Source organism: Marmota flaviventris, chromosome 9 (assembly GCF_047511675.1).
Source record: "Marmota flaviventris isolate mMarFla1 chromosome 9, mMarFla1.hap1, whole genome shotgun sequence".
NCBI lineage: Eukaryota > Metazoa > Chordata > Mammalia > Rodentia > Sciuridae > Marmota > Marmota flaviventris.
The window spans coordinates 109282790-109310358 of NC_092506.1; the positions used below are offsets into that span (position 1 = coordinate 109282790).

The 27569-nt window shown below is 50.2% G+C and overlaps 2 protein-coding genes across 9 annotated transcripts; one reads left to right on the forward strand and one right to left on the reverse strand.

The window, feature by feature from the left end:
* Positions 1 to 791: 791 nt before the first annotated feature.
* Positions 792 to 13903, forward strand: Robo3 (roundabout guidance receptor 3). 6 transcript variants are annotated; one of them, XM_071616821.1, is made up of 26 exons: positions 792 to 841; positions 1635 to 1755; positions 1852 to 1990; positions 2282 to 2409; positions 2681 to 2805; positions 4311 to 4482; positions 4790 to 4995; positions 5220 to 5301; positions 5604 to 5769; positions 5966 to 6132; positions 6860 to 6981; positions 7173 to 7398; positions 7595 to 7716; positions 7892 to 8063; positions 8209 to 8394; positions 9097 to 9120; positions 9202 to 9244; positions 9449 to 9588; positions 9896 to 10090; positions 11086 to 11224; positions 11396 to 11608; positions 11993 to 12144; positions 12260 to 12370; positions 12575 to 12736; positions 13140 to 13330; positions 13636 to 13903. In XM_071616821.1, exons 2-26 carry the CDS (start codon positions 1653 to 1655, stop codon positions 13645 to 13647), a joined length of 3498 nt encoding a protein of 1165 aa, XP_071472922.1. In that variant the 5' UTR covers positions 792 to 841; positions 1635 to 1652; the 3' UTR covers positions 13648 to 13903. The 6 variants fall into 6 exon arrangements, with proteins under 6 accessions (XP_071472922.1, XP_027801262.2, XP_071472921.1 ...); XM_027945461.3 differs by lacking the exon at positions 792 to 841 and adding an exon at positions 1158 to 1299; XM_071616820.1 differs by lacking the exon at positions 792 to 841 and adding an exon at positions 1158 to 1299 and having other exon boundaries at positions 9986 to 10090.
* A 972-nt stretch (positions 13904 to 14875) lies between these two features.
* Robo4 (roundabout guidance receptor 4) lies at positions 14876 to 27126 on the reverse strand. 3 transcript variants are annotated; one of them, XM_071616825.1, is made up of 18 exons: positions 26936 to 27126; positions 26264 to 26589; positions 25860 to 26017; positions 25557 to 25677; positions 25145 to 25272; positions 24818 to 25046; positions 24479 to 24591; positions 23771 to 23939; positions 23437 to 23622; positions 23281 to 23323; positions 20956 to 21092; positions 20594 to 20857; positions 17655 to 17762; positions 17301 to 17439; positions 16973 to 17206; positions 16516 to 16874; positions 15630 to 15836; positions 14876 to 15493 (listed from the first exon to the last, which is right to left on the reverse strand). In XM_071616825.1, the coding sequence occupies exons 2-18, from the start codon at positions 26511 to 26513 to the stop codon at positions 15483 to 15485; spliced, it is 2856 nt and encodes a 951-aa protein (XP_071472926.1). In that variant the 5' UTR covers positions 26514 to 26589; positions 26936 to 27126; the 3' UTR covers positions 14876 to 15482. The 3 variants fall into 3 exon arrangements, with proteins under 3 accessions (XP_071472926.1, XP_071472925.1, XP_027801312.1); XM_071616824.1 differs by having other exon boundaries at positions 26324 to 26593; XM_027945511.3 differs by having other exon boundaries at positions 26264 to 26593.
* Between the last annotated feature and the right edge of the window lie 443 nt (positions 27127 to 27569).

Here is a 27569-nt window from a genome sequence, read left to right on the forward strand (position 1 = left end):
AGCCCCGTCATTCATGTCTTCCCTTTTATAAAGGACCCCAGGTCAACCCATATTGTCCATTTCACTGGTCATGGATCATATGGAAGTCAAGAACAAAAAAACCAAGTGGTGCTCTTGTGCACCACTCTTGGGTATTCACTAAGCAAGGAGAATCCAGGACAGGTGGGTGAACTACAGCCAACTAGATCTGTAGTATAAATGCCAAGTCATGACCCAGTTATTCCCCATATAAATTTAGCAGGAGAGCAGGCCAGGTCTTCAGGAAATCCAGAAAGTAGGTCCAGGACTTTGTGTCCTGATTCTTTTACTGATCTGCTTGTCTGTAGGCATCTGCTTTCCAGTCTAATAATGTCTGCCAACAAAGAGATGTTGAAGCCTACAAAGCTGGGGGGGGGGGAGGGGACATTGCTCCAGCAGTTGAAATCTTGGGAAATGAAACAACAAAAGGTCTCTTTCCCAACTTCCCGATCTGAGTTTTTTTTTTTTTTTTTTTTTGCCTCCCCCCACCCCCCAGAGACAAGAATTGAGCCAGAAGACGCTATGCCGCGCATCGTGGAGCAGCCACCAGATCTATTGGTCTCCCGGGGCGAGCCGGCCACACTGCCCTGTCGCGCTGAGGGCCGGCCGCGACCCAACATCGAGTGGTACAAGAATGGGGCACGCGTGGCCACAGCACGCGAGGATCCGCGCGCGCACCGCCTGCTGCTGCCCAGCGGCGCCCTCTTCTTCCCGAGAATTGTGCATGGGCGCCGTGCTCGACCGGATGAGGGAATCTACACTTGTGTGGCGCGCAACTACCTGGGGGTTGCAGCTAGTAGAAACGCCTCTTTGGAAGTAGCAGGTGAGAGTTCTGTCGATAGCTTCCAGAGCCTGAGGGCGATGGGGGCCACCGGGCAAACCCACGAAGAATCATCCTTAGGGGGCTCAGCCCACTCAGCATCTTCCTTTCTCTAATACCGAGATCGTGGCCAGAGGAGGAAGTGGGTCTGACTCAAGCCTGGTATTTCGGAACCTGGGAAAAAGCTCAGGTCTGCTGTGACCTACCCCCGATACAACACTATCCTTGTGTCCTCACCCAGTTAGGTCCCATCATACTGTTTATTCTCCTGACCTTTTTCCCTACACACCCCTCTCTCTTTAGTCCTCCGTGATGATTTCCGGCAGTCTCCTGGAAACGTGGTGGTGGCAGTGGGGGAGCCAGCAGTAATGGAATGTGTGCCCCCCAGGGGCCACCCAGAACCTCTGGTGACTTGGAAGAAGGACAGTGCAAGGCTTAAAGAGGAGGAGGGAAGGATTACGGTGAGGGGTGGGGCCATAGGGTATGAGTCTGGGACCAGACTCAAAGGAGGAAGGCCCAAATCTAAAAGTCTTGGGGCCTGGGAATAATTTCTTGGTACTGATGAGGTGGGAGATTTGAGATGAGAACATCAGGTAACCAGAAGCTGAGAGTCAGCTATTGAGTAAGAGATATGGAGGGTAGGATGAAATAGAGATAAGAAAGGTGGGAGCATAATACTCCAGGGAGTCTTTATCTGATTCCTGGGTCAATTTCATTGGTCTTTTTCATGGTCTTGCTTTACACATACACATTTTGATGGCTATAAAGGACCAAAGTTACCATTATTACCCTACAGATTCGTGGAGGGAAGCTGATGATGTCATACACGCTCAAGAGCGATGCTGGGATGTATGTGTGTGTGGCATCCAACATGGCAGGAGAACGGGAGAGTGGGGCAGCTGAACTTGTGGTACTGGGTAGGCACTGGGAGTATTGGAATTATGGGAGTGGGTAACCTAGAGAGTAAGTAGCTGGGCAGATCCCCTGACTGTTCACTGGTTCCCATTCTTTAGAGCGTCCCTCATTCCTTCGAAGACCAGTAAACCAGGTGGTCCTGGTTGATGCCCCTGTGAATTTTCTATGTGAGGCACAGGGGGATCCCCCACCTCATCTACACTGGCGCAAGGAGGATGGGGAACTGCCCACAGGCAGGTGAGAAGCCCCCTTTTGCCTGTAAGGAGACCCAAACAGCTTAAGAGACTGCCTACCCTAGAAAACTGGAAGGCAGGCATCCTCTCACTTGAGGGCACAGGGAAGTCTCCTCCCCAGAGACTGTGGCCCCTGTCCTATCCAGCACTCCCATCCTAGTTTGTGGGTATCGGCTTCTATTCCTGTTGAGTCCTGCCTTACCTTTTTGTACCCTGACCTTGGTGTCTGTCCTGGGGGAGAGAGAAGAGGTCTGTAGCTGTGGCCAACCCAGCCTGGGGGTGGGGAGTGGAGCAGGTATGAGATCCGGAGTGACCACAGCCTTTGGATTGGGCGAGTGAGTGCTGAAGATGAGGGAACTTATACCTGTGTGGCGGAGAACAGCGTGGGCCGTGTGGAAGCATCGGGTTCCCTCAGTGTTCACGGTGAGGGCTCCACCTGGGACTGCCTGCAGCTGGGGTGATATGAGGGAAGATGGAGGATGGGTTGCAGTGGAGGAGAATGGGAGAGAAAGAGCAGGAGATGTGGGTGGGCTGCCTGAGACTTCTGGAAGGAGAGAAAAGAGAAATTTAAACAAACTTGAGTGGGAGGTGGGTGTCTGCTTCTATTTAAGCAAGGCTTGGGCTTCTCTCTCCTGTTCCTTCACTCTCCTTAGTACCACTAAGTCCCTTTCTTTTATCTCACTCCCCTGCCTAGTCCCACCCCAGTTGGTGACCCAGCCCCAAGACCAGATGGCAGCTCCTGGAGAGAATGTGGCTTTCCAGTGTGAGACCAAAGGAAACCCCCCACCTGCCATCTTCTGGCAGAAAGAGGGAAGTCAAGTAGGTGGCCCTTTCCAAAACTCTGCTCATCACCTCTTTATCTGGACCTTCCTGTCTCTGCATTCCACAAACTTCTCTCTGGGGCTTCTGTTTTTATCTTTGGTATCTTACCCCTAGAAACCCTTGCAAATTATTTGGGAGCATTAAATAAGATAATGAATATAAAGTGACTGGAACATTTGGACACTTTAAAAAAAACAGTAATATGTTTAGTAACACTACTATTTAATAACGGTAATATGTTTAGATGGTAGGGAACAGTCCTGGACGATAATTTCTTGGAGAATCTTTCTATTTTGGGCAAAGATGTCCTGAGGATGAGGCAAATCCAATTAGATTCCTGCTCTCCCAGGTCCCTAGGGGCCTTGGTTTTGGAACTAACACACTGCTCTGAAAATCAAGAATTGAACTAAAGCTGCTCAGGGTAGAAAACTATTTCCGTTGCCTATTTATAGCTCTCTCCACCATGGGAAGCTAACAATCACCCTCTTTCTACTTAGCAAACAAATTCCAGATCACACAACCTGAAAGAATTGTCACTGAAATTTGGACATAAGTAACTCACTGTAAGGGAAGGTGGAAATTTTGTTACTAGGAAACAGGGTCAGTATAATAAAATAAGCCGATTATCTCTACTCCACAAGAAAACCAGGCAACCTACTATTATATTCCAAATCTGTAGCCACAATTTTTAATCTTCTCTAGCACCTGTGACCAATGCATTTTAATAAGATTCTCACAGAATGACAATGGTGATAGTAAAAGGGCATGGGGATAGATGTCAGTCAGAGTCTCAACCTGAGACCCAGCCTGTCTTCTTACTTTACATGTATCTATCTAAAGTCAACTGTTAGAGCCAGAAAGAAGGGAAAAATATTTAACATTTATCACACAATGTTTTAGAAGATTTTCGTATTATTACTTCATTTAATCCTCCTAACTATCCCCTAAGAATCAAATTTGTATAAAATGGGGCTCAGAAAAGCTTAAGTTTTTTGGGCGCGGTGGCACACACCTGTAATCCCAGCAGCTTGGGAGGCTGAGGCAGGAGGATAGCCAGTTTAAAGCCAGACTCAGCAAAGGCAAGGCACTAAGCATCTCAGTGAGACCCTGTCTCTAAGTAAAATACAAAATAGGGCTGGGGATGTGGCTCAGTGGTTGAGTGCCCCTGAATTCAATCTCCTGTACAAAAAGAGAGAGAGAGAGAGAGAGAGAGAGAGAGAAATAAAAAGAAAGATAAAAGTTTAAGTTTTCTCAGAGTTTCCCAACTAGTAAGTCACAGGGGTATAAAGTTGTCCTTAAAATCTTCTAGTAAAATTCCTTCATGTAAAATTCCTTTTTGTGAAAAGTGCTAACTGCTTTGCCTGAGGTCACATCAATGGTTGAGGGCAGAGTGTGAGCTAGAACCTTAAGAATTCTCTGGATTCTGAGATTGACAAGTCTGGGGAACTCTCCCTGCCCAGCTGCCTGCTTTTTCTACATCTTGGTCCCTTACTCTGTTGCAGGTCCTGCTTTTCCCTAGCCAGTCACTTCAGCCTACAGGGCGCTTCTCAGTCTCTCCAAGAGGACAGCTCAACATCACTGAAGTGCAGAGTGAGGATGCTGGCTACTATGTATGCCAGGCTGTCAGTGTGGCTGGCAGCATCCTAGCCAAGGCCCTGTTGGAGATAAAAGGAGGTATTTGCCCGTGGAGAGAGGGCTGGACCCAGACCCACGGTCTGGAAAAACATGGCCTAAAGACATGAGTTTCTCTTGGATGCTATGCAATATGTCTGGGAGGGGCACATTTCTGAAGCATGTCTTTGAAGTTTGGAATAGCACAGAATCATCCCAGGCAGAGATTACAGATGATTATCAAAGTTCCCTCCAATTAGTGGGAGGTTTGGGGCAAGGGAGGGTGAAGAAGTAGAGAATGAGGACTGGGGAAGGGCTGGTTGCTTGACCCTAGACTCCTCTCCTAAGATGCCTGATTTCTTCCTCGTAGCCTCCTTGGATGGGCTGCCTCCCGTCATCCTCCAGGGACCAGCCAATCAGACACTAATCCTTGGTTCCTCTGTGTGGCTGCCATGCAGAGTGACTGGGAACCCTCAGCCCAATGTCCAGTGGAAGAAGGATGGACAGTGGCTGCAGGGGGATGACCACCAGTTCAATCTAATGGCCAATGGCACCCTGTACATCACCAGTATGCAGGTGAGTGCCACCCCTGGGGCTCTTTGTAACTAAGAATGGCTATCTGGTCCACATTCCCAACTCTGGAAAGTACCCATTGGGCCTCTGATCACATTTTTACCCCTCTACTCTCTCAGACCTTATAAAGTATCTGGCATATTTTTCATCCTTCTGTTACCTGCCTTCACCCCCTCATCTTACTCTGCTCCACTACCAGTGTACCAGTGCTCTGCCCTCTCCTGCAGGAGATGGACATGGGTTTCTACAGCTGTGTGGCCAAGAATTCCATAGGAGAGGCCATATGGAGTGGCTGGCTTAGGAAGCGGGGTGAGTTTGTTCTTCATGCCCTTGATTTGCCAGCACCCTTCTCCAAACCTGCTTCAAGGTAGTCAATACCTCCCCAAATCCCAGGACTAATTTTATCTTCCAAATGCCATGGCCATGCTGGTAGTGATGAGGAAGACAGAAGTGGTGCAAATGGGAGGCAGATGTGAGTAGGGGTTAGTACACTATGCTACCCTATGGCCACCACCACTGTTGCAGTCCCACAGTTCTTCTGGGAAGAAGGCAGGTTACATTGGGGTCATACTTTTTCCATCCTTCTACTTAATGATTATCTACCACTGCAGAAGATTGGGGAGCATCACCAGATCCTCCTACAGAACTGAGTACCCTGCCAGGCCCTCCCTCTCAGCCAGTGGTCACTGAGATCACCAAGAACAGCATTACCCTGACCTGGAAGCCCAATCCACAGGCCGGGGCTACAGTCACCTCTTATGTGATAGAGGCCTTCAGGTATGGAGAAAGTTTTGAATGCAAACCTGGAGAGCAAACCCCTATGTCCTTAGGGTCTGTTGTTATGAGGAGGGATTATCCAGTCCCCTCTCACAAGGTAAGGAGGCAGCAGGATTCCTTAGAGAATGAATGAGATGGAGTAGACAGGTTGGGGGTTCCTGACTTAGAAAACACTGTCACCTTATTCCTGGTATAGCCAAACAGCTGGCAACACATGGCGGACAGTGGCAGATGGTGTGCAGCTGGAGACACATACAGTCAGCGGTCTGCAGCCCAATACCATCTATCTGTTCCTGGTTCGAGCTGTGGGAACCTGGGGCCTCAGTGAACCCAGCCCTGTCTCTGAGCCTGTCCGTACCCAGGGTAAGATCAGAATGCCTGGGCTCCTGAGCATGACATGTAACACTACGGAGCATTCTCTGCCAAAACCATGGCACCATGGCAGCTCAGGGTTCTTTCCTGCTATGTCAGGTCTATTCTGGTGGCTCAGCCTGGAATAGGAGGTCATGTTTCCCTCTCATAGAGGGGACAAGAGAGGAGGGAGGGACAGATGCAGTGGCACATACCTATAATCCCAGCAGCTTGGGAGACTGAGGCAGAAGGATCACAATTTTGAAGCCAGCCTTAGCAACTTAGCAAAGCCTAAGCAACTCAGAGAGACCCTGTCTCTAAATAAAATATAAAAAAGGGCTGGGGATGTGATTCAGAGGTTAAGTTCTACTTATAAAATATAAAAGAGAGAGAGAGAGGAGGGAGGGAAGAAGGAGTGGGTATTCATTCAATAGTCCTTACTTCTGAGCCTTTTTACCCAATCAATTGTTAAGACTAGAAGGCATCTTGAAATGTTTGAGATGAGGAACTTTAAAGCCTTTATAGGATACATATGTGGTCATGCAGGAAGAACACTGAGCTAGACATTGGGCCCACTTCTGCAAACTATTGCCCTGACCTGCCTGCTCTGACTCTGGGTGTGCTCTGGTGTACTAAGTGGTACAGTCTGTGGGGCAGGATAGAGGCAGGATACAAGCACACCCTCAGTCTTGTCTTCCTGTCCCTGTGGCCCCAACTAAGTGGGCTGTTTGGTTAACAGACAGTCAACCAACCAGGCCAGTGGAGGATCCATGGAGAGGCCAGCGGGGAATGGCTGAAGTGGCTGTGCGAATGCAGGAGCCCATAGTCCTGGGGCCCCGGACTCTGCAGGTGTCCTGGACTGTGAGTATAGCCCAGGAATGAGGTTAAGGGTGGGGGTGTTAATGGAGGCCATGAGGGCATCCAAGAATGAATATGGGAGAGTGGAAGGTGAGTGGATGGGGAAAGTGGCATGAGTAGGGGAGGGGCTTGGTCTGGAGGACCTGTGTGGCCCCTGCCTCCAGCTCTGGTACACCTTGTTCTGTCTTCTATAGGTGGATGGCCCGGTTCAGCTGGTGCAAGGTTTCCGGGTATCCTGGAGGGCAGTAGGCCCTAATGGGGGAAGCTGGACAGTGCTGGATCTACAGACCCCAAGCCAGCAAAGTACTGTGCTAAGAGGACTCCCACCAGGGACCCAAATCCAGATTAAGGTGCAAGCCCAAGGCCAGGAGGGGCTGGGGGCTGAAAGCCCCTTTGTGACCAGGAACATTCCTGAGGAGGGTAAGTAGGGCCACAGAACTGATGATGGACAAGAGGGGAGAGGAAGTGTGTAGGGTGGAAGTTTACAGGGCAAGGTGAGTAGGTGGAAAGGAGAGGTGCCTCTCAGTTCTCTAAGATATAAGAACAGGAAAGGGAAGATTGGGGCAACTTGCAATGACTGTCTGTGTCTTTCTCACCATGCTCCACCCTGGTCCAGCCCCCAGTGGTCCCCCCCAGGGAGTGGCAGTAGCCTTGGGGGGTGATGGCAACAGCAGTATCACTGTGTCCTGGGAGCCTCCACTGCCCTCTCAACAAAATGGGGTCATCACTGAATACCAGGTACAGGATTTGAGAAGGGACTGGGGTTGGGGAGAGACGGGAGAGGGAGAATCTAGGCTAGTTTTAATGTGGAGGGAACATAGGGCTGACTTTGGGGCTGTGATGAGGTTGGGGGAGAGGAGAGAGGTTTCATAGTGTTGTCTCCTGATTCCCTAAACAAGTCTGTTCTCCCTAGATCTGGTGCCTGGGCAATGATAGCCGTTTCCACCTCAACCGGTCTGTGGCGGGCTGGGCACGCTCCGTGATGCTGCGGGGACTCCTGCCGGGTCTGCTCTACCATACCCTGGTCGCGGCGGCCACCAGCGCTGGCGTGGGCGTGACCAGTGCCCCGGTGCTAGTGCAGCTACGTGAGTCCGGAGGTGGGCGTGGGAGAGCTGGGCTGGGAAACTTTGTTGGGTTTCTGGGGGTAGAGTGCCTGTGGGGTCAGGGACGGCCCCTCCCCAGCTCCTGGGTTTCGGGCTCCTACTTCTCTCACCTCCCTAACCCCAACAGCGTCCCCGCCGGGAGTGGAGCCTGGGCTCGAGGTGGGCCCGGGGCTGGCGGAGCGGCTGGCGAGGGTGCTGCGGGAGCCTGCCTTCCTTGCAGGCAGTGGTGCGGCCTGCGGGGCGCTGCTGCTCGGGCTCTGCGCCGCCCTCTACCGGCGCCGGAAGCAGCGCAAAGAGCTCAGCCACTACACGGGTGAGAGCAGGGGCAGGGGGACGTGCTCGGGCCTCGGAGTGGACAGAACCTGGAGGAAACCAGGAGGGGCCGATGGGCCGGGGGCGGGGGACAGCCTCTCTGCGAGCCGGGCAGGGCGAGGAGGGAGGGGTCGCAGCGAGAGTTCAGCCACTCGGAGTAGACACCGTGGCACGAGGAACTGCCAGGCCAGGGGATTTTGGGGGGGGAAAGGGTGGGCTATGAGGGTACAGGACCTGGATTTGCGGAAGGGGTAAGGTTTGCCACTAAGACAAGAGGGCGGACTATGCAGCTCAGTAAGTAGCAAAGCCTACTTCGTGACAGGGGAGGGGGCAGGCCCTGGATGGAGGGGGTGTGGTCAAGATCCCAGGAGGTAAAGGTCTGAGGAGAGGTCTGGATGGCAAGAAGGGTCTACTGAAATGAGGCGACCTGAGTTCTGCTACTCCCCAGTAAGGGGCGTCTCTGCAGATATGCTGAAGTCTGAGGTCAGTGGTTTCTGATCTTGCTACATAAAAGAGTAACTTAGGGAACTTTAGAAAAATTCTGAGACCTGAGTCCCAACCCCAGAAATTCTGATGAATTGGTCCAGTGTGCAGCTTGAATGTTAGAATTGGGACCAGGGTCAAGGAGTGAACAAGCATATGGGTGTGTCTGATCCCTCGCCTCATTTCCCTCTTCTTTCTCCCTTGGGTTCCTTTTTGGAAGCCTCCTTTGCCTACACACCCGCAGGTAAGCCTTCTCTGCCCTAGTGAGGTTCAGACCCCCAGTACTGGTTCTCCTCTCACTGGTTCTCCCCCTCATCTTCTCCAGTGTCCTTCCCACACTCAGAGGGACTCTCTGGAGCCAGTTCCAGGTAATTCTCTTAACCTGTCTGTTAAGGATAATCTCTTTCACTGAGGGCCCACTCCTTTCTCTCAGGCCTCCCTATACTGAGCATCTCCCAACTCCCACCCCCATCCACACCATTACTATCTGTGACTCTCAAATACTGCCACCTGCCTTACCTTTAATGGCCTCTTTATGGTCTCTGTCCCCAACATTTACCTCTCCCCCTCAGGCCACCCATAGGCCTTGGCCCTGCCCCCTACCCATGGCTGGCAGACTCGTGGCCCCACCCTTCTCGAAGCCCTTCAGCCCAGGAACCTAGGGGAAGCTGCTGTCCCAGCAATCCTGACCCAGAAGACAGATACTATAATGGTGAGGAGTTCTAATTCCCTCAGGGGCACACCCAGCCTTGCCTTCTTCTCTTAATCTACTCGGGCAAACTGAAGGGAGCTGTGGAGGCCCAGTCTTCCTGAGGTTGGTCAGTCCTGGGGCTGAGTGGGGTATGCTGGGGAAGAGTGTCTTTCAGACCTGATCTTCACTTTGGTTTCACATGTAAGTTTTGAGGTGGGAGGAGTTGATTTGGTGTGTTCTCCTTTTGCCCTCCTTTTTCCTGTTGTCCTCTATTTTCTATCTCTGCCTCCTGCCTCCTCCACTGGGCTTCCCTCTTTTTCCTTCTCAGAAGCAGGAATCTCCCTATATTTGGCTCAGACTGCCCGGGGCACTGCTGCCCCTGGTGAGGGTCCTGTCTACAGCACCATTGACCCTGCAGGGGAAGAGCTGCAGACCTTCCATGGGGGATTCCCCCAACAAACATCAGGGGACCCAGGCACCTGGAGCCAGTATGCTCCTCCAGAATGGAGCCAGGGGGACAGTGGTATGACCCCAATTCCTAATACCCCCACATTAGCCCTGTCCAGAGCATCCTCCACCTTAACCCTCTGACGCTTAGGCTGATACTGCCTTCTGATATGTCTCATCTTTGGCCCTTTCCTGCCATTCTTTTTTTAAAATTTATTTTAATTTGTTATTTATGACAGCAGAATGCATTATAACTCATATTAGACATACAGAGCACAATTTTTCATATCTGTTTGTACACAAAGTAGAGTCACACCATTCGTGTCTTTATACACGTACTTAGGGTAATGATGTCCATCTCATTCCACCATCTTTCCTATCTCCATGCCCTCTCCCTTCCGCTCCCTCCCCTTTGCCCTATTTAGAGTTCATCTAATCCTCCCATGCCCCATCACCACCACATTATGAGTCAGAATCCTTAAATCAGAGAAGACATTCGGCAGTTGGTTTTTGGGGCTTGGCTAACTACACTTAGGATTATCTTCTCCAATTCCATCCATTTACCTACAAATACCATGATTTTATTTTCTTTTAATGCTGAATAATATTCCATTGTGTATAAATGCCACATTTTTTTATCCATTCATCTACTGAAGGGCATCTAGGTTGGTTCCACAGTTTAGCTATTGTGAATTGTGCTGCTATAAACATTGATGTGGCTGTGTCCCTGTAGTATGCTGTTTTTAAGTCCTTTGGGTATAGACTGAGGAGTGGGATAGCAGGGTCAAAAGGAGGTTTCATTCCCAGTTTTCCAAGGATTTTCCATACTGCTTTCCATATTGTTCTGCCATTCTTTTTTTTTTAAAGAGAGAGTGAGAGAGAGAGAGGTAGAGAGAGAATTTTTTTTTAATATTTATTTTTTAGTATTTGGCGGACACAACATCTTTGTTTGTATGTGGTGCTGAGGATCGAACCCGGGCCGCACGCATGCCAGGCGAGCGCGCTACCGCTTGAGCCACATCCCCAGCCCTGTTCTGCCATTCTTGATGTGTCTCCATCTACTCTTCTCAGGAGCCAGGGGAGGCAAAGTGAAGCTTCTGGGGAAACCTGTGCAGATGCCCTCTCTGAACTGGCCAGAAGCCTTGCCACCACCTCCCCCTTCCTGTGAACTGAGCTGTCCAGAGGGGCCTGAGGAGGATCTGGAGGGCAGGTAAGGATGCTGCCTACTTCAGGTGCCCCTCCTACTGTGGATCTGCCCAGAGCCCCCTGGGGCAGGGGGGCAGAGATGCTGGTAGAGGAAGGGAGAGGGCAAAAGGAAGGCCAAAGGGAAGGTATAGAAGCTGCCTGGTCCTTTCCTTCTCTCCTGCCTCTTTGCCCTCAGCTCAGAGTCAGAAGAATGGTGCCCACCAATGCCTGAGAGAAGCCACCCGATTGAGCCCAGCTCCAGTGGAGGGTGCCTGGTTGCTCCACCCCAAGGGGAAAACCCCTCTCCCACTCCCTCCTATGGACAGCAGTCCACAGCCACTCTTACCCCCTCACCTCCTGACCCTCCCCAGCCCCCTAGTGATCTTCCCCATCTCCATCAGAAGCCCAGGTAGGGAGGTTTACAGTGCTTTGCATATTACAAGCCTTCAGTGCATATCTATTCAGTGGTTGTTGGGGTAGATGGATAGATGAATCTGCGGTACAGAGGTCTCAGGGCCGTGTCAGGGTGGAAGTGTGATTTGGGGAGGAACATGGAGGTTAACAAAAGTCTCTCACTCCCTTCTGACTATCTCTTCATTGGAGAGACTCTGCAAGCTTCCTGTAGCATTTCAAACATGGTCTTCCTCATGCTTCCCAAGCTTGGGAAGTCTTCTGGGGATGGGCTGTGTCCTATTCCATCTGATTTAGGCTGAGTGTCCAGTACAGTCTTGGCACATAGTAGACACCTAATTTTTGTGGTGTGAGCAAATGTTGAGACCTTATTTCATTGCAGGAGGGTGCCCCTTGGGCCAAGTTCCCCTCTCAGTGTGTCCCAGCCCACTCTGAGTAGCTATGAAGGGAAGCCTGCTGGCCTGAATGCTGGCCTCACATCCTCCCACCATCTCGGCCCCAGCCCTGTCCCCAGTACAACCAGCAGTGCCCCAGGTGAGTTTGTAGACCCTCAACTTACCCCCACCTCTCTGTTACTTCCCCTTGCTTCAAGTTCCTCTCCTGATTTCCTTACTTTACCTGTCCTTCCTTGAATCTCCTAATGCTATAGGGAGAACCCGGCAGGTACCTGGAGAGATGACTCCTCCACTTCAAGGACCAGGTGCCCGAATCCGGAAGAAATCCAAGGCTCTTCATTATAAGAGGGAACACAGCCCTGGGGGTGAGAGGATCCTACACCTCGGAGATGGTGACAGTCAGTAGGGATTATGGGCAGGAAATTAAGGGTGGGTTCTAGGGACTGGAGCAGGTGATACCAAATATTGGGCCATTCATTTGCAGCCTCCTGGTGTCAGGGAATGGAGGTGGGAGAAAGATTAGTGTCAGTAAGGCAGGAGACTCTGCTGAAAACAGGTCTCTTCTCCAGACTTGCCCCCACCACCCCTGCCACCACCAGAAGAGGAGGTAAGCTGGGCCTTGGGGCTGAGAGCAGCAGGCAGCATGTCCTCCTTGGAGCGAGAGCACAGTGGGGAGAGGAGAGTGGTGCAGGTGGTGCCTCTGGGGGCCCAGCGGGGACCCCATCCAGATGGTAAGGAGGGCCAGGGCAGCAGGGAGGGGACTGGAAGCTGGTAGGAGGGTTTGTGTATCTGGTCAATGTCAAAGACTCTCTTGTCTCTCGCTAAGCAAAATCCCCTGAGGTCCCTGAGATAAATCCTTTCCCTGGACTGAAGCCCAGAACAAGAGAAGGGTGGGGTCTAGGTGTTCTTTCTTCCCTGAGGCTATCTCTGCTTGGGAGTTATCCATGTTTCTGAGCCCCTATTATGTTAAGGCCATGTACTGCGTGCTCTTTTTCTTCTCAGCCTCTTGCATGATGGTACCTGGACCTACTCCTTTATCATCTCAGAGCTGGGATAGTAGTGGGTGGCAAGTGGGTGAGTGGCAATGTTCTATTGCCTGCCTGTGCCCAGCTGCCCTTCTCTGTTGTGCTGCAGAAGAGGCCTGGCTCCCATATGGCAGACCGAGCTTCCTGTCCCATGGCCAGGCCACCAGCAACTGTTCCACTGCTGGCAGCAACTCTTCCAGGGGCTCTGGCAGCTCTCGGGGCTCCCGGGGTCCTGGACGGAGCAGGAGCCGGAGCCGGAGCCACAGCCAGAGCCAAAGGCCAAGACAGAAACGTCGAGAGGTGGGGGCCAGAGATCACATAGAAATGATGCACAGGGCTAGTGAGGGTGGGCTAGGGAGTGACTGAAAATAGGAAGATTTTAGGGCTTGCAGAGGAGATTGAAAAGGAGGGGAATGAGTGAGGGAGAAGGGAGGAGTCCCCTAGAAGAAATGATAAGGGGTGAGAGCAAGATGACACATAAGAGTCTATGGGTACCCCGTGGAACTGGACTAAGAGAAAGGCTGATCCATTACTGTGGCCTGTTTGCCCTAACCCAGGGCTTAACAAAACAGTCTCTCTTACTTTCTCTCTCATTCACTCTCTAGGAACCAAGATGACCTTTGATGAGGCAGTGAGAATATTGAGAGTTCCATGGGGCAGGGGGTGTAACATCCTCTCATGGTAAACAAAGCTGTGAGCCAAAAGGAGCAGGGATGGAGCCCTCTTCCCTCCCAGCAATGATGCTTGGGGCTCACTGAAGCCCATTGACCTCAATGGCTTCAATTGGCTCGGAAGCCAGAAAGCCAGGACTTCCCTTTCCATCTTTTTCTGAGAACTATTTGTATAAAAGACAATAAAAGGGGTCTGTTCCAAGCCCTGGGCTCTGTTTATTTTATGCAGTATGTAGGGGCAGAAGGGAGTTGTAAGGCTCTGAAGATCAGTTTACACTGGTAGTTTCAGCATCCTTTTGAATGTCTGCAGAAGCACTAGATGAGGATAGGTGCTAAGTGACCTGTCCTGCTTCCTGAAAGAGCCAAAGCCCACCATTACCCAATTACAACCACAGAGACTTTCCAAATAGCTAATGAGGATAGTTGTTCCACCTTCAGAGGATTGAGTCAGGCTTCTACTGCCTTCCACTTGGGTCTGTCTTCCACATCTTCTGCAAGGGAACTTGCTCTTCACAACAAAAAACAAGTTTTAAAAACCCAAAGAAAAGAGAAGCTTATGGGAGAACCCCCAGGCAAGAAGAAAATGCCTTTTTAGTACATCCCTATAGAGCCTGCTTCTGTATTGGCCCTCCAAAGATCTCTTCCTGTGGTTCTGTTCATGCCCTGCAACTTGTAGATTCTGCCCCTGACATTTCCCACCCTGTAAGGAAGACTCAGGTCAGCCTGCTCTCCAGCAGCTTTCAGTGGCTTGGGCACTGGAAGTCCTGCACCCACATCCATTTCTTTGTTCTGCTGTTTTGTCTAAAGAGTGTTCAGTAGCCAACCATCACAGGTGGTTCTACCTTTTATGGAATATAGCTACTTTGTCTATTTTTAAGGAACCATCTGGGACTGGTCTTTGGAGAGGAGGGCTGGAACTGTAGAAAGCAGGAATTGTCTTTTCAAGATAAGTTGCAGGATCAGCAGAGCTTGAAACTTACCTGCCCACCCCTTTCCTGGATTTTGCTTAAAAATCTGGTGGATGTACCTCACTCTCCCTTCAATTGCAGGACAGAGATGAGGGACACTCAGTGAGTGTCCATGAGTGCTCCACTCTTTTTCACCCAGGGGGAATTCTTGCCATCTCTCCAAGTGCCCTCCCCAATAATGCCCCCAGGAAATGATTTCACAGAACTCAAGTCTTTACAGTTTTATCATGTCTAGTTCCTTAAACTCAAAGTGACAACAGGATGGGAAGGATGCTTTTGTCCTACATTCTTACACCTTCTTTCCTTTAGCTTCCTCCCTAGATCTAGCTCGAACCCTTGGCCTTGGCACTTGGTAGGGTCTTGTTGCCTACATACATTGCTCTTTATTTTCTTTACACAGTGTGGCTGGGGAGAGGGTTGAGCTGGTTTCTAGAAGAGGTCCCAGGGAGGACTAAAGGGAGACTACAAGTGCCTTCCTCTAAAGCCCTCTCCCATTAGCTGCTGCTTTTCTCCATGGAGACATTACTGGCTCCCCCATTTCTCATGGAGCTAGCAGGAGACAGGGCTGTTCCTTAGGCCACAGGCTTTGATTGTGGGAGTGGTTGGAACAAAAGAGAGTCCTGAAGGTAGAGATGACATTTTGCTTCCTGAGGGCTCCGGTTCTGCTTTCATTTGTGGAATCTCCTGGAGGCTGAAGAAGGTGGACTCCCACTGCAAGAAGCATAGGCCAAGACCCCCAGGCCATACACCAGACCTTGTGGGTAGACAGGAGAGATGGTCCCGATGCTCTTCTGGCAATCTCAAGGTCATGGTTCAGGAGGAATCTGTAGAAGCAATTGAAGGAAAGCAGAGTTACCCCCCTGCTTCTATCTTTTCTGCTGGACCCCAGGCTGCCTCTTGACTCCTCCCCAGGACTCTTCAGGTTAAGATCACTACATTAGCTAGAAGACAGACACTCACTGCCATCTTTGGGAACAGGACAGCTCAGTTGACTTCGCTGGCAAGAGATCCTAGAGTCAGGGGGCCAGGGAGGCAGCCCCCTTCCCAGCCGTCGGGCATGGTTGATCTCCTCATCCTCCAGCCAGTCGGGCCTCCACTCCCACAAGGGCAGGGAGAGGGTGGAGGTCAGGAAGAGGTCATCCCGTGGGGAGGGCGGTGATGAAGCATCTGTCACAGAGGGTAGGCATCAGTGGGGGACTAGCCTTTAGCCCCTAGGGACCAGTTTAGGACAGAAAACTTAGGACCAGCTAGATTAGGGTACACATCCAGTCCTAAACATAATCTAGCCCCAACTCAACCCACTGGTCCCAGTGGCTATATCCCCAGGGCCTAATGGGAAGGCTAGTCCACAGTCTCTTTTGTTTTCTCTCCCTCTGTGTTCCACATGTCTTCTCACTCCTGTGTGCTTCCACACCCTTCCTCTTTCCCTGGCCGCAGTAGAGGTTGAGGAGCAACTGGGCTCAGCTCCAACATGTCTAGCAGAGTGGCTCCATTATTTATATGTCAGCAGAAGGCAGCTCAGGGCTTGCTGGCCCTTGGTGTTTCTTCCCCATACACCCTATCAGGTCTTCGAAGCCCATCTTACTAATCCTAAGTCTATACTTTGCCCCCAAGAAAAACAACTAAACCTGTGGCAAATGAGAGAGCAAGGATAATCCAAGACAAAGTGCCCATAATGGAGGGAAGAGAAAGCCCTGGGAATGGCAAGTGTAGGGAGAGTATGGATAAAAGGCCAGAGGAAAAAGGATGACAAAGAGATGAGGACCATTGAGAAGCCTTGTCTCTTGGTTGGGGATGGGGTCTAACGTAGTGGGGATGAGGAGTAAGATGGGGTGGTCCCATGTACCAGTGAAGACGCAGTCTGTCTCTCTGGGCTCCAGACCAAAACCAAAGCTATCCACAGCTACTGCCAGCGCACGGGCAAAGTGGGCATCAGCGAGGAAGGAGCCGTCAGAGGAGCTGACAAGGCTGGCTCTGGCACTGGGGGCATTATCCTCAGAGGCTGAGCCCCAACCATTGACCAGAGAGCCCTCACTGGGGGTGGGAGTGGGGCAGGGCCGAGGTGGGCACAACAAGCCCCCTGCCTCAGACTCCACTCCTACCCCAGCCCTGCCCATGTCTGCTAGCCCTGAGGCCGTCGGGATGCTGATGTATCCATAGGTTGAGGGGGGTGAAGGAGCCCTTGGCATTGGAGAGACACTGTTCCTAGAAAAAGGCAAAATGGGAGATAATACAATGGTTAGGGTAGCGGCAGAAATGTTCCAGTCTAGCCAGATTCTCACTGAAGTTCTTTGGTTACTCACCGGGGCGTCTCCTCACCCTCACTGAGTTCCAGGCAAAGGGCCACCTCCTCAGGGGTCAGTACACTGTCCTGATCCTCCCCCAGTGATGACAATGAAGAGCTGGACAGGCGACTGGAAGCTGGACTGGGACCAGAGAGGGAAGAGGCCTGGGGGCTGGGGGGCCTGGAGGGAGTACGGATGGAGAGGGGGGCTGCTGGCAGCGGGGCAGAGGGAGCTTGGGGCTCCACCAAGTGCCTGGTTGGGGTGAGGGAGGGATGGCAGGATGGTTAGTGCCATTCCTCATCCACCTAGTCTCCCAGCCCTGCTTCCTGACCCCATGCCCTCTTACTGGGTCTGCTGACTCTGAGTCGGGGTTCCACGAGGAGAGAGGGGAGTTGGAGGGAGAGGGCGAGTCATCAGATCATTTGAATTCCTGAGAAGTTGTGGTCCCAGGGCCCGCCAGGCCACCAGAGCTCGGGGCACAGCTCCTGGGAAACAAGAGCCTGGTGCTGAGACTGGCAGAATCTCATTTGGCCCCAGATCCTAGTCTGCCTGCCTGAACAGCCCCTCAGCTCCTGCCTCCTAGCCCAACCACTCAGCCTCCTTCAGGGACAGAAGGAGAAGCCAGGCAGAAGGGACTGGAATGGTGGGCGTCTATAGCCCGTCTCACCCTTTCACTTCCTTCTCAGAATCCCCTTCTCACCTGTGTTTTGAGAAAGATTCTTGGAACCTCTATTTCCCAATTCCCGGGCCCAGAGCTCCGTGGAACAGCTACCCCGGAGCAGTGGAGAACTGTTGGCTTGGTGCAACTCTGCAAAGGAAAGAGCCAGTAGCTGGGGGTCAAGCCAGAGTGGGCCTTTCAGACCCCAACCACAGACTCTATCTTTAGCCTTGTTATTCATTTCAGCCCATCAGCTTTGTCTTGTCCAATGCTTGGCTTCATGACTGAGCTCAAGAAATGTAAACATATCAGTTATTTGTTTGAGTGGAAACAGAAGGGGAAAGCCAGTCCTGGAAAAGGCCATATTTATCCCAGCTCATTTTATTTTCTCCAAGGGATCCTGGCAACAAAAAGCCTTCCCATTTCAGTTTCAATGCTATTTGAATAAATTATACAAAAAAATGTTAGCAAGGTGAAAAATTGAACCTCATTGGACATACCTGAGTTGCAATAAATATTTTTTTGAATGGAATAAAGAATGAACAAGGGGGGCTGGGCTTACGGCTTAGAGGCAGAGCATTCACCTAGCATGTGTGAGGCACACATACAAATAAAGATATGAGTGTCCACCTATAAATAAAAAATAAATATAAAAAAATGAATGAGGGTCTTTTGTGCATATATCTGGTAAGATAAACATAACTAAGGACCTGATATAATGAATAAGAGACAGGAAAGTGCAATTGTAAGAATAGCCACAGTGGAGAGAAAACCAAGCTAAGGTCAGATAACAAGAAAAAAGAACAAGCAGGTCTAGGGGAGCAGGAGGACTAAGAGAATGCCAGCTTCAGAAGAGGAGGAAACTGTTTCTTGGAGTAGATGACAGTAGGAGACTCAATTCCATGGCTTTGGACAAGGTTACAACATTATCTTGTTGTTGCTGCTGAGGTCCCAGGAGCCAGATGTGGAATATCAGGTGTCTACCTGCCAAGAGGAGACTTGAACCATCCTGGGGCAGTGGGGAGATGGGTCTGGTAAGGAGAAACAGGGTGAAGTAAGGACCTGAACTGCAGGTTAGGAAGCCTCATTGCAGAATTGGAACCATCTTAAGAATTGACTGTAAGGGCTGGGATATAGTTCATTGGTAGAGTATATGCTTAGCATGTGAAGACCCTGGGTTTGACCCCTAACATTAAAAAAATAAAAAGAACAAAAAGAAAGAATTCGCTATAGAAAACCGCTCTATTCTCATAGTATTAATGCTTTGAGAGGGCTAAACATCCCATGTAAGTCAATGCAGTTCTCCACAGAAAGAATAGTCTTTTTTTTTTTTTTGAGGGGGGTTTGAAGGTTTGTGTGTGTATATGTGTGTGTGTTTTATTTATTTTATTTACCACTGAACTATAGCTACATCTTCCTAAGCCCCCTAAGTGAGACTTATTCCTTTTTGGGTGGTATTTCATTTACCCAGGATTTATAATGCAATAGCTCTGAGGCAAAGGTGGTAAGAATTCCAGCTTTTCTAATACTTAGAATAATAAATTATCAATATTAAATAAGCTCTTAATTATTCTTTTAAAAATATTTCTTAGTTGTAGATGGACCTTTATTTTTATTTATTTGTTTATATGCAGTGCCAAGAATCAAACACAGTGCCTCACACATGCTAGGCAAGTGCTCTAACACTGAGCTACAACCCAAGCCCTCTTAATTATTCTTAATCCATTTTCATTTTAATAAATGTTGGATCATACCCACTTTTTAAAAAAAGGAATTGGTAGAACATTTGCTAAGTGTTTCTAATCAGCACAAAAGACTCATAAAGACAGCAGGTGGAGTGCAGGCCAGTGTTCTGCAAGACAGAAACATTAGAGAATTTCAGAAGGGAGCTCCAGAGGGATTCAGAGTAGCCTTTAGAGGTAGATCATTCTGGCTTCAAGGCTGAGCTCTGCATATTACTTGTGGAATTTTGAACAAGTTTCTAAGTCATTCTGACTTTCCTTCCTTATCTCTAGAAGTTAGAGAAGTAATTCCTACCCAATCTATTGTGAGGATTAAGTGGAATAACAAATATAAATAGAGTACCTAGCATATAGAAGTTGCTTAAGAATTGGAGACTGTAATTATTTCTCTCTGGAGAGTCAAAGAAAGGCAGCTGGAAGTTAGAAAAGAAATCTGTCCAGGAAGGAAATGCAGTTGTCCCTCAGTATTATGGGAGATTGGTTCCAGGACCCCTATATGTATGAAAATCCAAGGATGCTTAAAGTCCCTTGCATAAAATGGCATGGTGTTTTCATACAACCTAAGCAATCCCTCTGCATACTCTGCATACTTTAAATCATCTTTAGATTACTTATCAAACCTAAAATAATGTAAATGCTATGTAAATAGTTTTATACTATATCATTTAGAGACAAATGACAAAAATAAAAGTCTGTACATGTTTGGTACAGATACAATATTTTTCTTGAGTATTTTGAATTCATGGATGGTTGAGTCCATGAATGTGGAACCCGTGGATACCAAGGGCAGACTATATCCATTCCTCTCTGAGCAGCAAGTTGGGAGTTGGTGCCAAGCAGACCTGAATGCAGTGCATAGATGAGTTCATCAAGCCTGAGGCTTCCTGCTAGCACTGGCCACATTCTTCCAGGCTCTAGAATTACTTGTTTGCTGGTCAATTCCTTCATCAGACAGGCTAGGAACACCTAGCGGGCAAGGGTTGTGCCAGGTATCTGTTTTATCACAAACAAATGGCATTCAGTGGTGCTCACTAAGTGTTGACTGGGTTGAACTGACTGCAGGTACAGTGCTCACTATTATAAAGAGAAGCTGAGGGGACCATCTCCCAGCTGAGTGCTCTGGGGAAAGGGAAAGAGGCCTGTGTCTGCTGCCACAACCAACACCTGGCTTCAAGGCCAGCAGTTCCTACCCGATTTCCACTCCTGGTCCCTCCCACCACCAACACCTTCCTATCTTACCCTGCTTCTTTTTGGTCTTCCAAGCCTCTGTGGCAGCCAGAGACAAACGTGGTGAAGAGAGTCCCCTGCGGCTGCAGAGGCTGTCTGAGCTGGGCCAAGGATTGGAGGTCTGGGCCAGCTGGGGCGGGAGGCGCCTGGCAGCTGGGGCCTGTGGGCTTGGCTGGGCTGGAGGGTTAGAGGGCAGCTCAGCAATGAGAGAGCCATAAAAAGTGCTGGTGTCTGGAAGCAGGGGAACACCAGGGCTTCTGGGGTCCCAGGAGATCACTGCAATAAAAACGACAGGAGGAATTATGGTGAACACATTGTAGCCCACCTCCCCACTCTCCATCACTGGGGTCCTTGCCCCCAAAAACTATGCTTACAGGAGCGCCGACAGTCTAGAGGGTCCCGGGGGTCTACTCCCAGTCGACTGTTGAGGCTGCTGCTGCTGCTCAGGTCCCGAGAGCCAGAAGTTGAACGCCAAGTGTCTGCCAGCCAGGGGGAGTCACTGTGGTCCATTCTGGGGCAATGGTAATGGTGGGTGGGGGGCATTAGGCAGGGAGAAAAATGGGAACCTAATTGGCCAAGACCGTTAGCTCAGAAGAAGTTAATGAGAGGGTAGTATCAGCTTTATCTTTACTGCTTTTCAGCCATCCACAGACTCTGACTTGGTGCCCCAAATTCAGTACCTCTTTTTATCCTGGGACCAGGGAAAGACCAAGTTGCCAAGAGCTGTGGGGTATTAAGGAGAGAAAGCTATGGACAATGAGATGAAGAAAAAAAAAAAAAAAAGATCTGGAGCCAGCAAACATGGGTTGACAATCCCTAGCCACTACAGTTTACAGCCCCTGTCAAGTAAATCAATTAGCTTGTCTAAGCCCATGATTACCCATCTGTAAAATGGAAACAATAAGACCTTTCATATAAGGTTGACACTGTGAATTTAAAGGAGGAAATTCAGCTGGTAAATTAAGAGCTTGCTACATGAATATTGCTTTCCAGCTACCTAAGTGATCCTTTAAGAACAAGGACCTGACCAAAGCAATTCTTTACCTAGAACTTTCAGTGTCTCCCTGTTTACCAAGGTAAGAGTCCAAATGCCTAGCACGGTGAACATGGCCCTTGGTTTGGTTTCCAGATTCCTAACCTAACTTTGCTCTAACACATTCATACCTTATTCCTCAACCAGAAAAAAGACTTGTCTTTTCCTGTGGATGTAGCAGGTGATTTTTTGTTTCTCCATCTGCCCTTTCCATTTTTACTGTCAGAATAAATATGGAATTTTTTTTCTCCTGTTTCTCCACTCCAATCCTTTCCATGCATATTATACATGCTTTTGTGCTGCCAAAACTGGGTTGTTTTCATTCCTGTCTCTGCCTATACTGAAATTTCCTGGTGGATGGAGACTATTCCAAAGGAACGGATGAACCAAACAATTAGAATGGAATCTCCTTCAAGAACAAAGAAGATCCCAGGGGAGCCAGAGAAAGTTCATGTTGGAGCACGCAGTGCTCAGGAGATAGCTGGAAGAGGGAAGCCAATGAACACAGAAAAACTCAGGAACACAATGCCAGCCAGCTTGGAACTTTGTTCTAGACAGAGAATCTGACAGCAAAATGGCAGCTCCTCTGGCGTGGTGATGCACACCTGTAACCTCAATATCTTGGGAGGCTAAGGCAGGAGGATTGTGAGTTCAAAGTCAGCCTCAGCAACTTAGCATGGTGCTAAGCAACTCAGTGAAACCCCATCTCTAAATAAAATACAAAATAGGGCTGGAGATGTGGCTTAGTGGTCGAGTGCCCCTGAGTTCAATACCTGGTACCCCCCCCCCCCAAAAAAAAAAAGGGCAGCTCAAGGCCTGGATATATATAGCACATAAAAGATTCTCAATAAACTTTAGTTGACCAATGCAGATCTAGAGTGTGAAGCCTCCTATAGGAAATTCAACCAAATGAAGAGCAAAACAAGTAGGCAAAGAGATGGAATGGCTTCTTAGTGCAAAACCTGGCTACTAGGAGAAAAAAGGATGCATACTTTCTTAGTATCATGTCTCATGGTTTGGCAGCGAATCAGATGGAGCAGAAGTACCTACAGGCTGGCCCTGTTTTTGAACAATGAGTTAGAAGCTAAGATGTAGGGATTGAATGCCCTCTGCTGGAAGTATGGATGAATAATGGTGCAGGTCTGGTTGCTCAATGCAAGATTATTCACAGAATGCAAAGGCACTACTAGGTAGACACCGAGTATAGAGAAAACTAGACATTAAAACTGGTCATATTGTAATTATTATTATTAACTCTGGAGTTAATAGAGTGCAGTGCATGTCGGTAAGAGGCAGGTGACAAGAGCATTGGATGGGGGTTTCAGAAGCCCAGCTGCTAGGGCTGGGGATATAGCTCAGTTGGTAGAGTGCTTGCCTCGCATACACAAAGCCCTGGGTTCAACCCCCAACACCAAACAACAACAACAAACAAAACAGAAAGCCAGCTGCTAACTGAAGCCTTTAGCAGAATCTCTTGTTTGATGACTCTCAGCTGTCAAGTGGAACAATAGTGAAAGGGAAATTAGCTGTCACTTGGAGTCCCTGGAGAGATTCAGATACTAAGATTCCAAACTGCCTGGCATTCTATTTCCTATCCCAACTCCACTGTTTCTTGATCCCCCTCTGCCTTTCCTTTATTCAATGTCCCTCCCCTTTGATTACTCACCTGTGTTTTAAGATGGCATCCTCACTGGTGTACCTGTAGAGACCTGAAAGTGAGAGAAAGGCTAAATCTATCATTTGGCCAGAGATCTAAACTTCTGTAGTAGCCATTCTGGCTGGACCAGGGGAGGCCTGTGTACCGGGAGGTCCCCACTGTCACCTGGGCCCAGGTGCACACCAGCTCCGCGCCGGCGGTGGATGCACACAGCAGTACCCAGCAGCATCAGCCAGAGCAGGACACCTCCGCTGGCGATGACCTCTGGCCGCCTCAAGGTGGCCCTCAGCTGCTCCAGGGTCCAGAGACCGTGCTTGCTGGGTTCTCGGGCAGATCGCTCACTGGTCTGCTCTGTATAGGATGGGATGTGGAGCTCAGGAGGAGGTCAAGTGAGGTCCAGCAGATAGGAAGAAGCAGCTGGAAGTGTGAGGCAGGAGAGGATAGGGGAGGGGAAGGGGGGCTAGAGGATATGGGTAAGGCCTGAGGGTGCTGTCCTCACCTAAATGGAGGCAGACAGGGGTACTGGGTTTCCCAGCTCCAGCACCAGTGACTGCAGCCACTTGCACACAGTAGAAGCCTGGTATTCGGGTGGTGATCTCCAGCTGGGTCTGCTCACCCACTACGGTCCAGTTGACTGTGGGCAATGAGGTATTGCCCACGCTGCAGACCTGGGGCAGAAGCAAAGGTGAATAGCTGTCTCAGGCACTGTCACAGCAACTGAGCCTTCCTTCAATCTGCAGACTCAGTATGTGGCCATCCTGTGCTGCCACCTACTGGGGACCCTCCTCCCAACAAGTGTCATAGTTCCTATTCCCCGCTTCTCTACCAAGCAAGACAGACTTTTCTCTAGACAGAAGAAGGGTAAAGTAATTTGCTAAATATGCCTAACACTATCAGTTCTGAAACTTCAGCATGCTTTAGAATCACCTATAGCCTTTTTAAAATACAGGTGGCCAAGACCATTCTTGAGTTTCTGATTCAGGAAGCCTGGGAAAGGACCTGAGAATCTGTATTCCTAATAAGTTCCCAGGGGTGATGCTTATATTGTGGATCCAAGAACCACACTTTGAGTCCCACTGATATAGCCTGGTTCAATTCGTGTTCTTTTTCTTGTGTCTATGCACAGGTACGGTTCCTCAGTAGCTACAGCAAGAAAAGGGGGGTGATGGTCCCTTGAAGAAAGGCTTTGTCCGTTTGTAAAGTATACCTGGTATCCACGGATGACACCATTGTGGTTTTCAGCAGGTGGTGGGACCCAGCTCACAAGGATACTTCCATTGCCAGGTTTTAGGGTGACTTCCTGGGGTGGGGCACTGGGCACTGGAGGGAAGGTAGAGAGGCTAAGTAATACTAATCCTTCAGGACTCTTTCAGGAAAAAAAGTTAGAATGGGAGACAAAGAGTTAGAGTCCCGTTAAAGACAATAGAAGCTTTGTTTAGTTCTGCTTGCTTGGCTAGGGAAGAAGAGAATCCAAGAGTGGGACAGTCCAGGGGTACTCAGTCAAGAAGGAGCCTGGGGTTGGGTTCTGGGCAGATCTGTTCCTGACCTTGTTCTGGCAGCCTCAGGAGCAGCACATTGCTGTCAGGGCCTCGAGCCCGACCAGAGGATGGTCTCACTTTGAACTCGTAGTCTTGGCCCCAGTGGAGGCCCCCAAGCTCTGCACTCTGCCAGCCAACCAGCAGCTCCTCTGCCCATGGAACTGCCTGGCCTCCTGAGGCAGTCTGGGTCCGGAACAAGGCTGTGTAGGACTGAGCAGGTGCAGCTGGACCACTCACCTGTGAAGGTAGAGAAAGGGTGAGGGGTGGTTAGGGAGCTCCCAACAATACTTTTTTGAGCTCTGAACTGGCTCTTACCCCTGAGTCCTGTGTCTTACCTTCCAGCTGAGCCATACAATAGGCCCCGATTTGGGACTCTTCTCAGGATCTGGGTTCAGCAGGGTCACATTTTCTAGCTGAATGCGCACAGCCAGAAGTTCCAGAGGTTCCTTGTGGTCCTGGGACTCTGTGAGAAGCATAGGGCTGGGGTGAGGCCTACAGGCCAAAGTGAAGAGATGGAGGAGTGTAACATCCCCCAGCCATGGAGGAACCCAAACTCCCAGAGTTCTTAGGTCTAGGATGCTCCTGTTTCACTCCAGTAAGGGGGAAACTTCCCCTTCAGGGTGCCCCCGTCACCCAGACCCAGATCCTGATCCCAGGGTGAGCCCTGATACCTTAATATAAATCCAAATCTGACCATCCCATCCTAACTAGAACTCCCCCAACCTGCTTAAGCAGACCATCCCTTACCCTGGACAGATACCCTGGCTGCCCGGCTCTCCCGTTGTCCTGCATTGTTGTTGGCCACACACATATAGGTCCCTGTATCGCTCTTCTCTGCTCTTTCCACCAGCAGAGAACCCTTGGACATCTGTCAGGGCATGTACAAAGTGAAGTTTTCAATGTGGGTGGGGTTCTGAGGCTGGAGGGCAGCTTCAGGATTTCCCCTCCTCTAATTCTGCCAGGGGATACAGGGCTAGGGAGTCCGTCAGTCCCTCAGATACACCAATTGTGCCCAGGACAGAATGAAGGATAGAAGGGGGCTACACTCACCGTGTGCCGCCCTGGCTGCAGAACTAGGGGTTTCCCATCTTTCCACCATGAAACTGAGGGCTCTGGGTAGCCCCAGGGTGGTCCACACTCCAGAATAACTTGCTCCCCCACCACAGCCACCTTGTCTCGAGGCTGGATCTGGAAATCCTCCTGGAGGACTGTGGGGAGGACAGTAGGTCAGCAGGACTCAGGGCTCAGGCCTCCCTTTCCCAGGGTCTTGCATTGGCATCTCCTGCCATAATCACCCCATTCTGCTTTGCCCACCTTCTAAGCCTCACATGTAGGTTCAGGCAAAGCCAGCTTTCCCTCCAAGGTCCCCCAGCCAGGTTTCCCCTTACACATTGCTCACCACAAATATCTCATCTCAGGTCTCACCACCCTCCGCCTCCCCTCCCAGTCCTCACCAGCTACAGACAGCCGAGCCCCTCTGCTGACTGCTGTGCCCAGTTCATTGCTGGCCTCACATGTGTACACGCCCAAGACTGTGGATAGGGCCTGGTCATCATAGGTATGTCCCCGGGCAGGAGGCCGCAGCAATAAAAGAGTTCCATCAGGTAGGAGGTGATGTAGGTCTGGGGACATCATGCTCAGAGGCTGCCCATTCTGAAGCCAGCGGATAGTAGGAGGTGGCTGGCCTGATGCTTTGCAGCTCATCTTGGCAGGGCCAGAGCCCTGGAGCAGCTGGTCCTGGGGGTGAACTAGAATCTGAGGTGGGAACTCCTGAGCCTTGCTGCCTGGGAGGGAAAAGGAAACAGAGCTGGGTCTGACTATCCACAAGACTCCCAAATCCATGCACCATACTATGTTCCCCTGTGCAGGAGTTTGTCTGACGGTCTGTACTACTGACAGTTCATTCCCAAATAACAAGCTAGCTGGGAGAGGTCAGGGCCAGCATGCACAGCATCCAGGCCAGAGCTTGCATAGTCTCTCTGTCATACACACTTACTCACACATACACACTATCGTTACCATCATCTTATCTCTGGCATGCTCACTGCAAAGGGAAGCAAAAGAGCCAATGTTCTTTGAGCCTTGTATCAGGGAGCATGGGCTAGGAGAGGGAGGGCCCCACTCACCCAGAACGAGCAGAAGAAGGAGAAACAGGAGCCACCTGACCCTAAGGAGGCCCATTCCTCCAGATCCCATGGCTGCTTTCAGGCCTCTCCGTCTGTGTCCCGAGCACTTTGTCCCGCTGCTCTGAGCTCACAGCAGAGAGAAGGAGGGGCTGGGTGGGGTGGCCGTGGTTGTTTGTGACTGAGACTCTGCCCCAGTAGGGAAGCAGCTTTGAGGAAACCGATGCTTCCTGCCTGGCCCTCAATGCCTTGGAGAACTGGGCGGAGATTAGAGGCGAGAAACTCCCTGACCTCCACCTTTTGGCCATAACCCCTGACCCTAACTACAATCCTAAGGTTTACCTCATGTCTGGTTTGGAATTTCTTAAAGGGAATCCTAACACCATAACTTTACCCACCTCCTTAATCCTCCAACCTTAAAATTCTACCTAAATACTATTCTTGAATCTCAGTCTTTACCCCTTTGCATCCAGGTGGCCCCTTGTCATAATAGAGCGGAAACTAAGAGGTGAACATAGGGACACAGTGCTAAGAAGCTGAGGACAGAGGGCAATGGGGCTGTGAGCCATGGAGAATACGTGCAGAGGAGCAGGAGTGGATGCGCACTCCATGGTCCATTTCCCCAGAGACACATGGG

Bases quoted from the DNA above. Each gene is read 5' to 3' on its own strand.
- Robo3 (XM_027945461.3), top strand. From the start codon at position 1,207: ATGGAATGTGTGCCCCCCAGGGGCCACCCAGAACCTCTGGTGACTTGG. The intron at 4,996-5,219 runs GTGAGTGCCACC...CCTCTCCTGCAG, and splicing joins TGTACATCACCAGTATGCAG to GAGATGGACATGGGTTTCTA. The intron at 5,302-5,603 runs GTGAGTTTGTTC...CTACCACTGCAG, and splicing joins TGGCTGGCTTAGGAAGCGGG to AAGATTGGGGAGCATCACCA.
- Robo4 (XM_027945511.3), bottom strand. From the start codon at position 27,005: ATGGGATCTGGAGGAATGGGCCTCCTTAGGGTCAGGTGGCTCCTGTTT. The intron at 26,018-26,263 runs GTGAGGACTGGG...TCCTCCCCACAG, and splicing joins GGCTCGGCTGTCTGTAGCTG to TCCTCCAGGAGGATTTCCAG. The intron at 24,592-24,817 runs GTCAGGAACAGA...CCTTCCCTCCAG, and splicing joins CCTGAGGCTGCCAGAACAAG to TGCCCAGTGCCCCACCCCAG.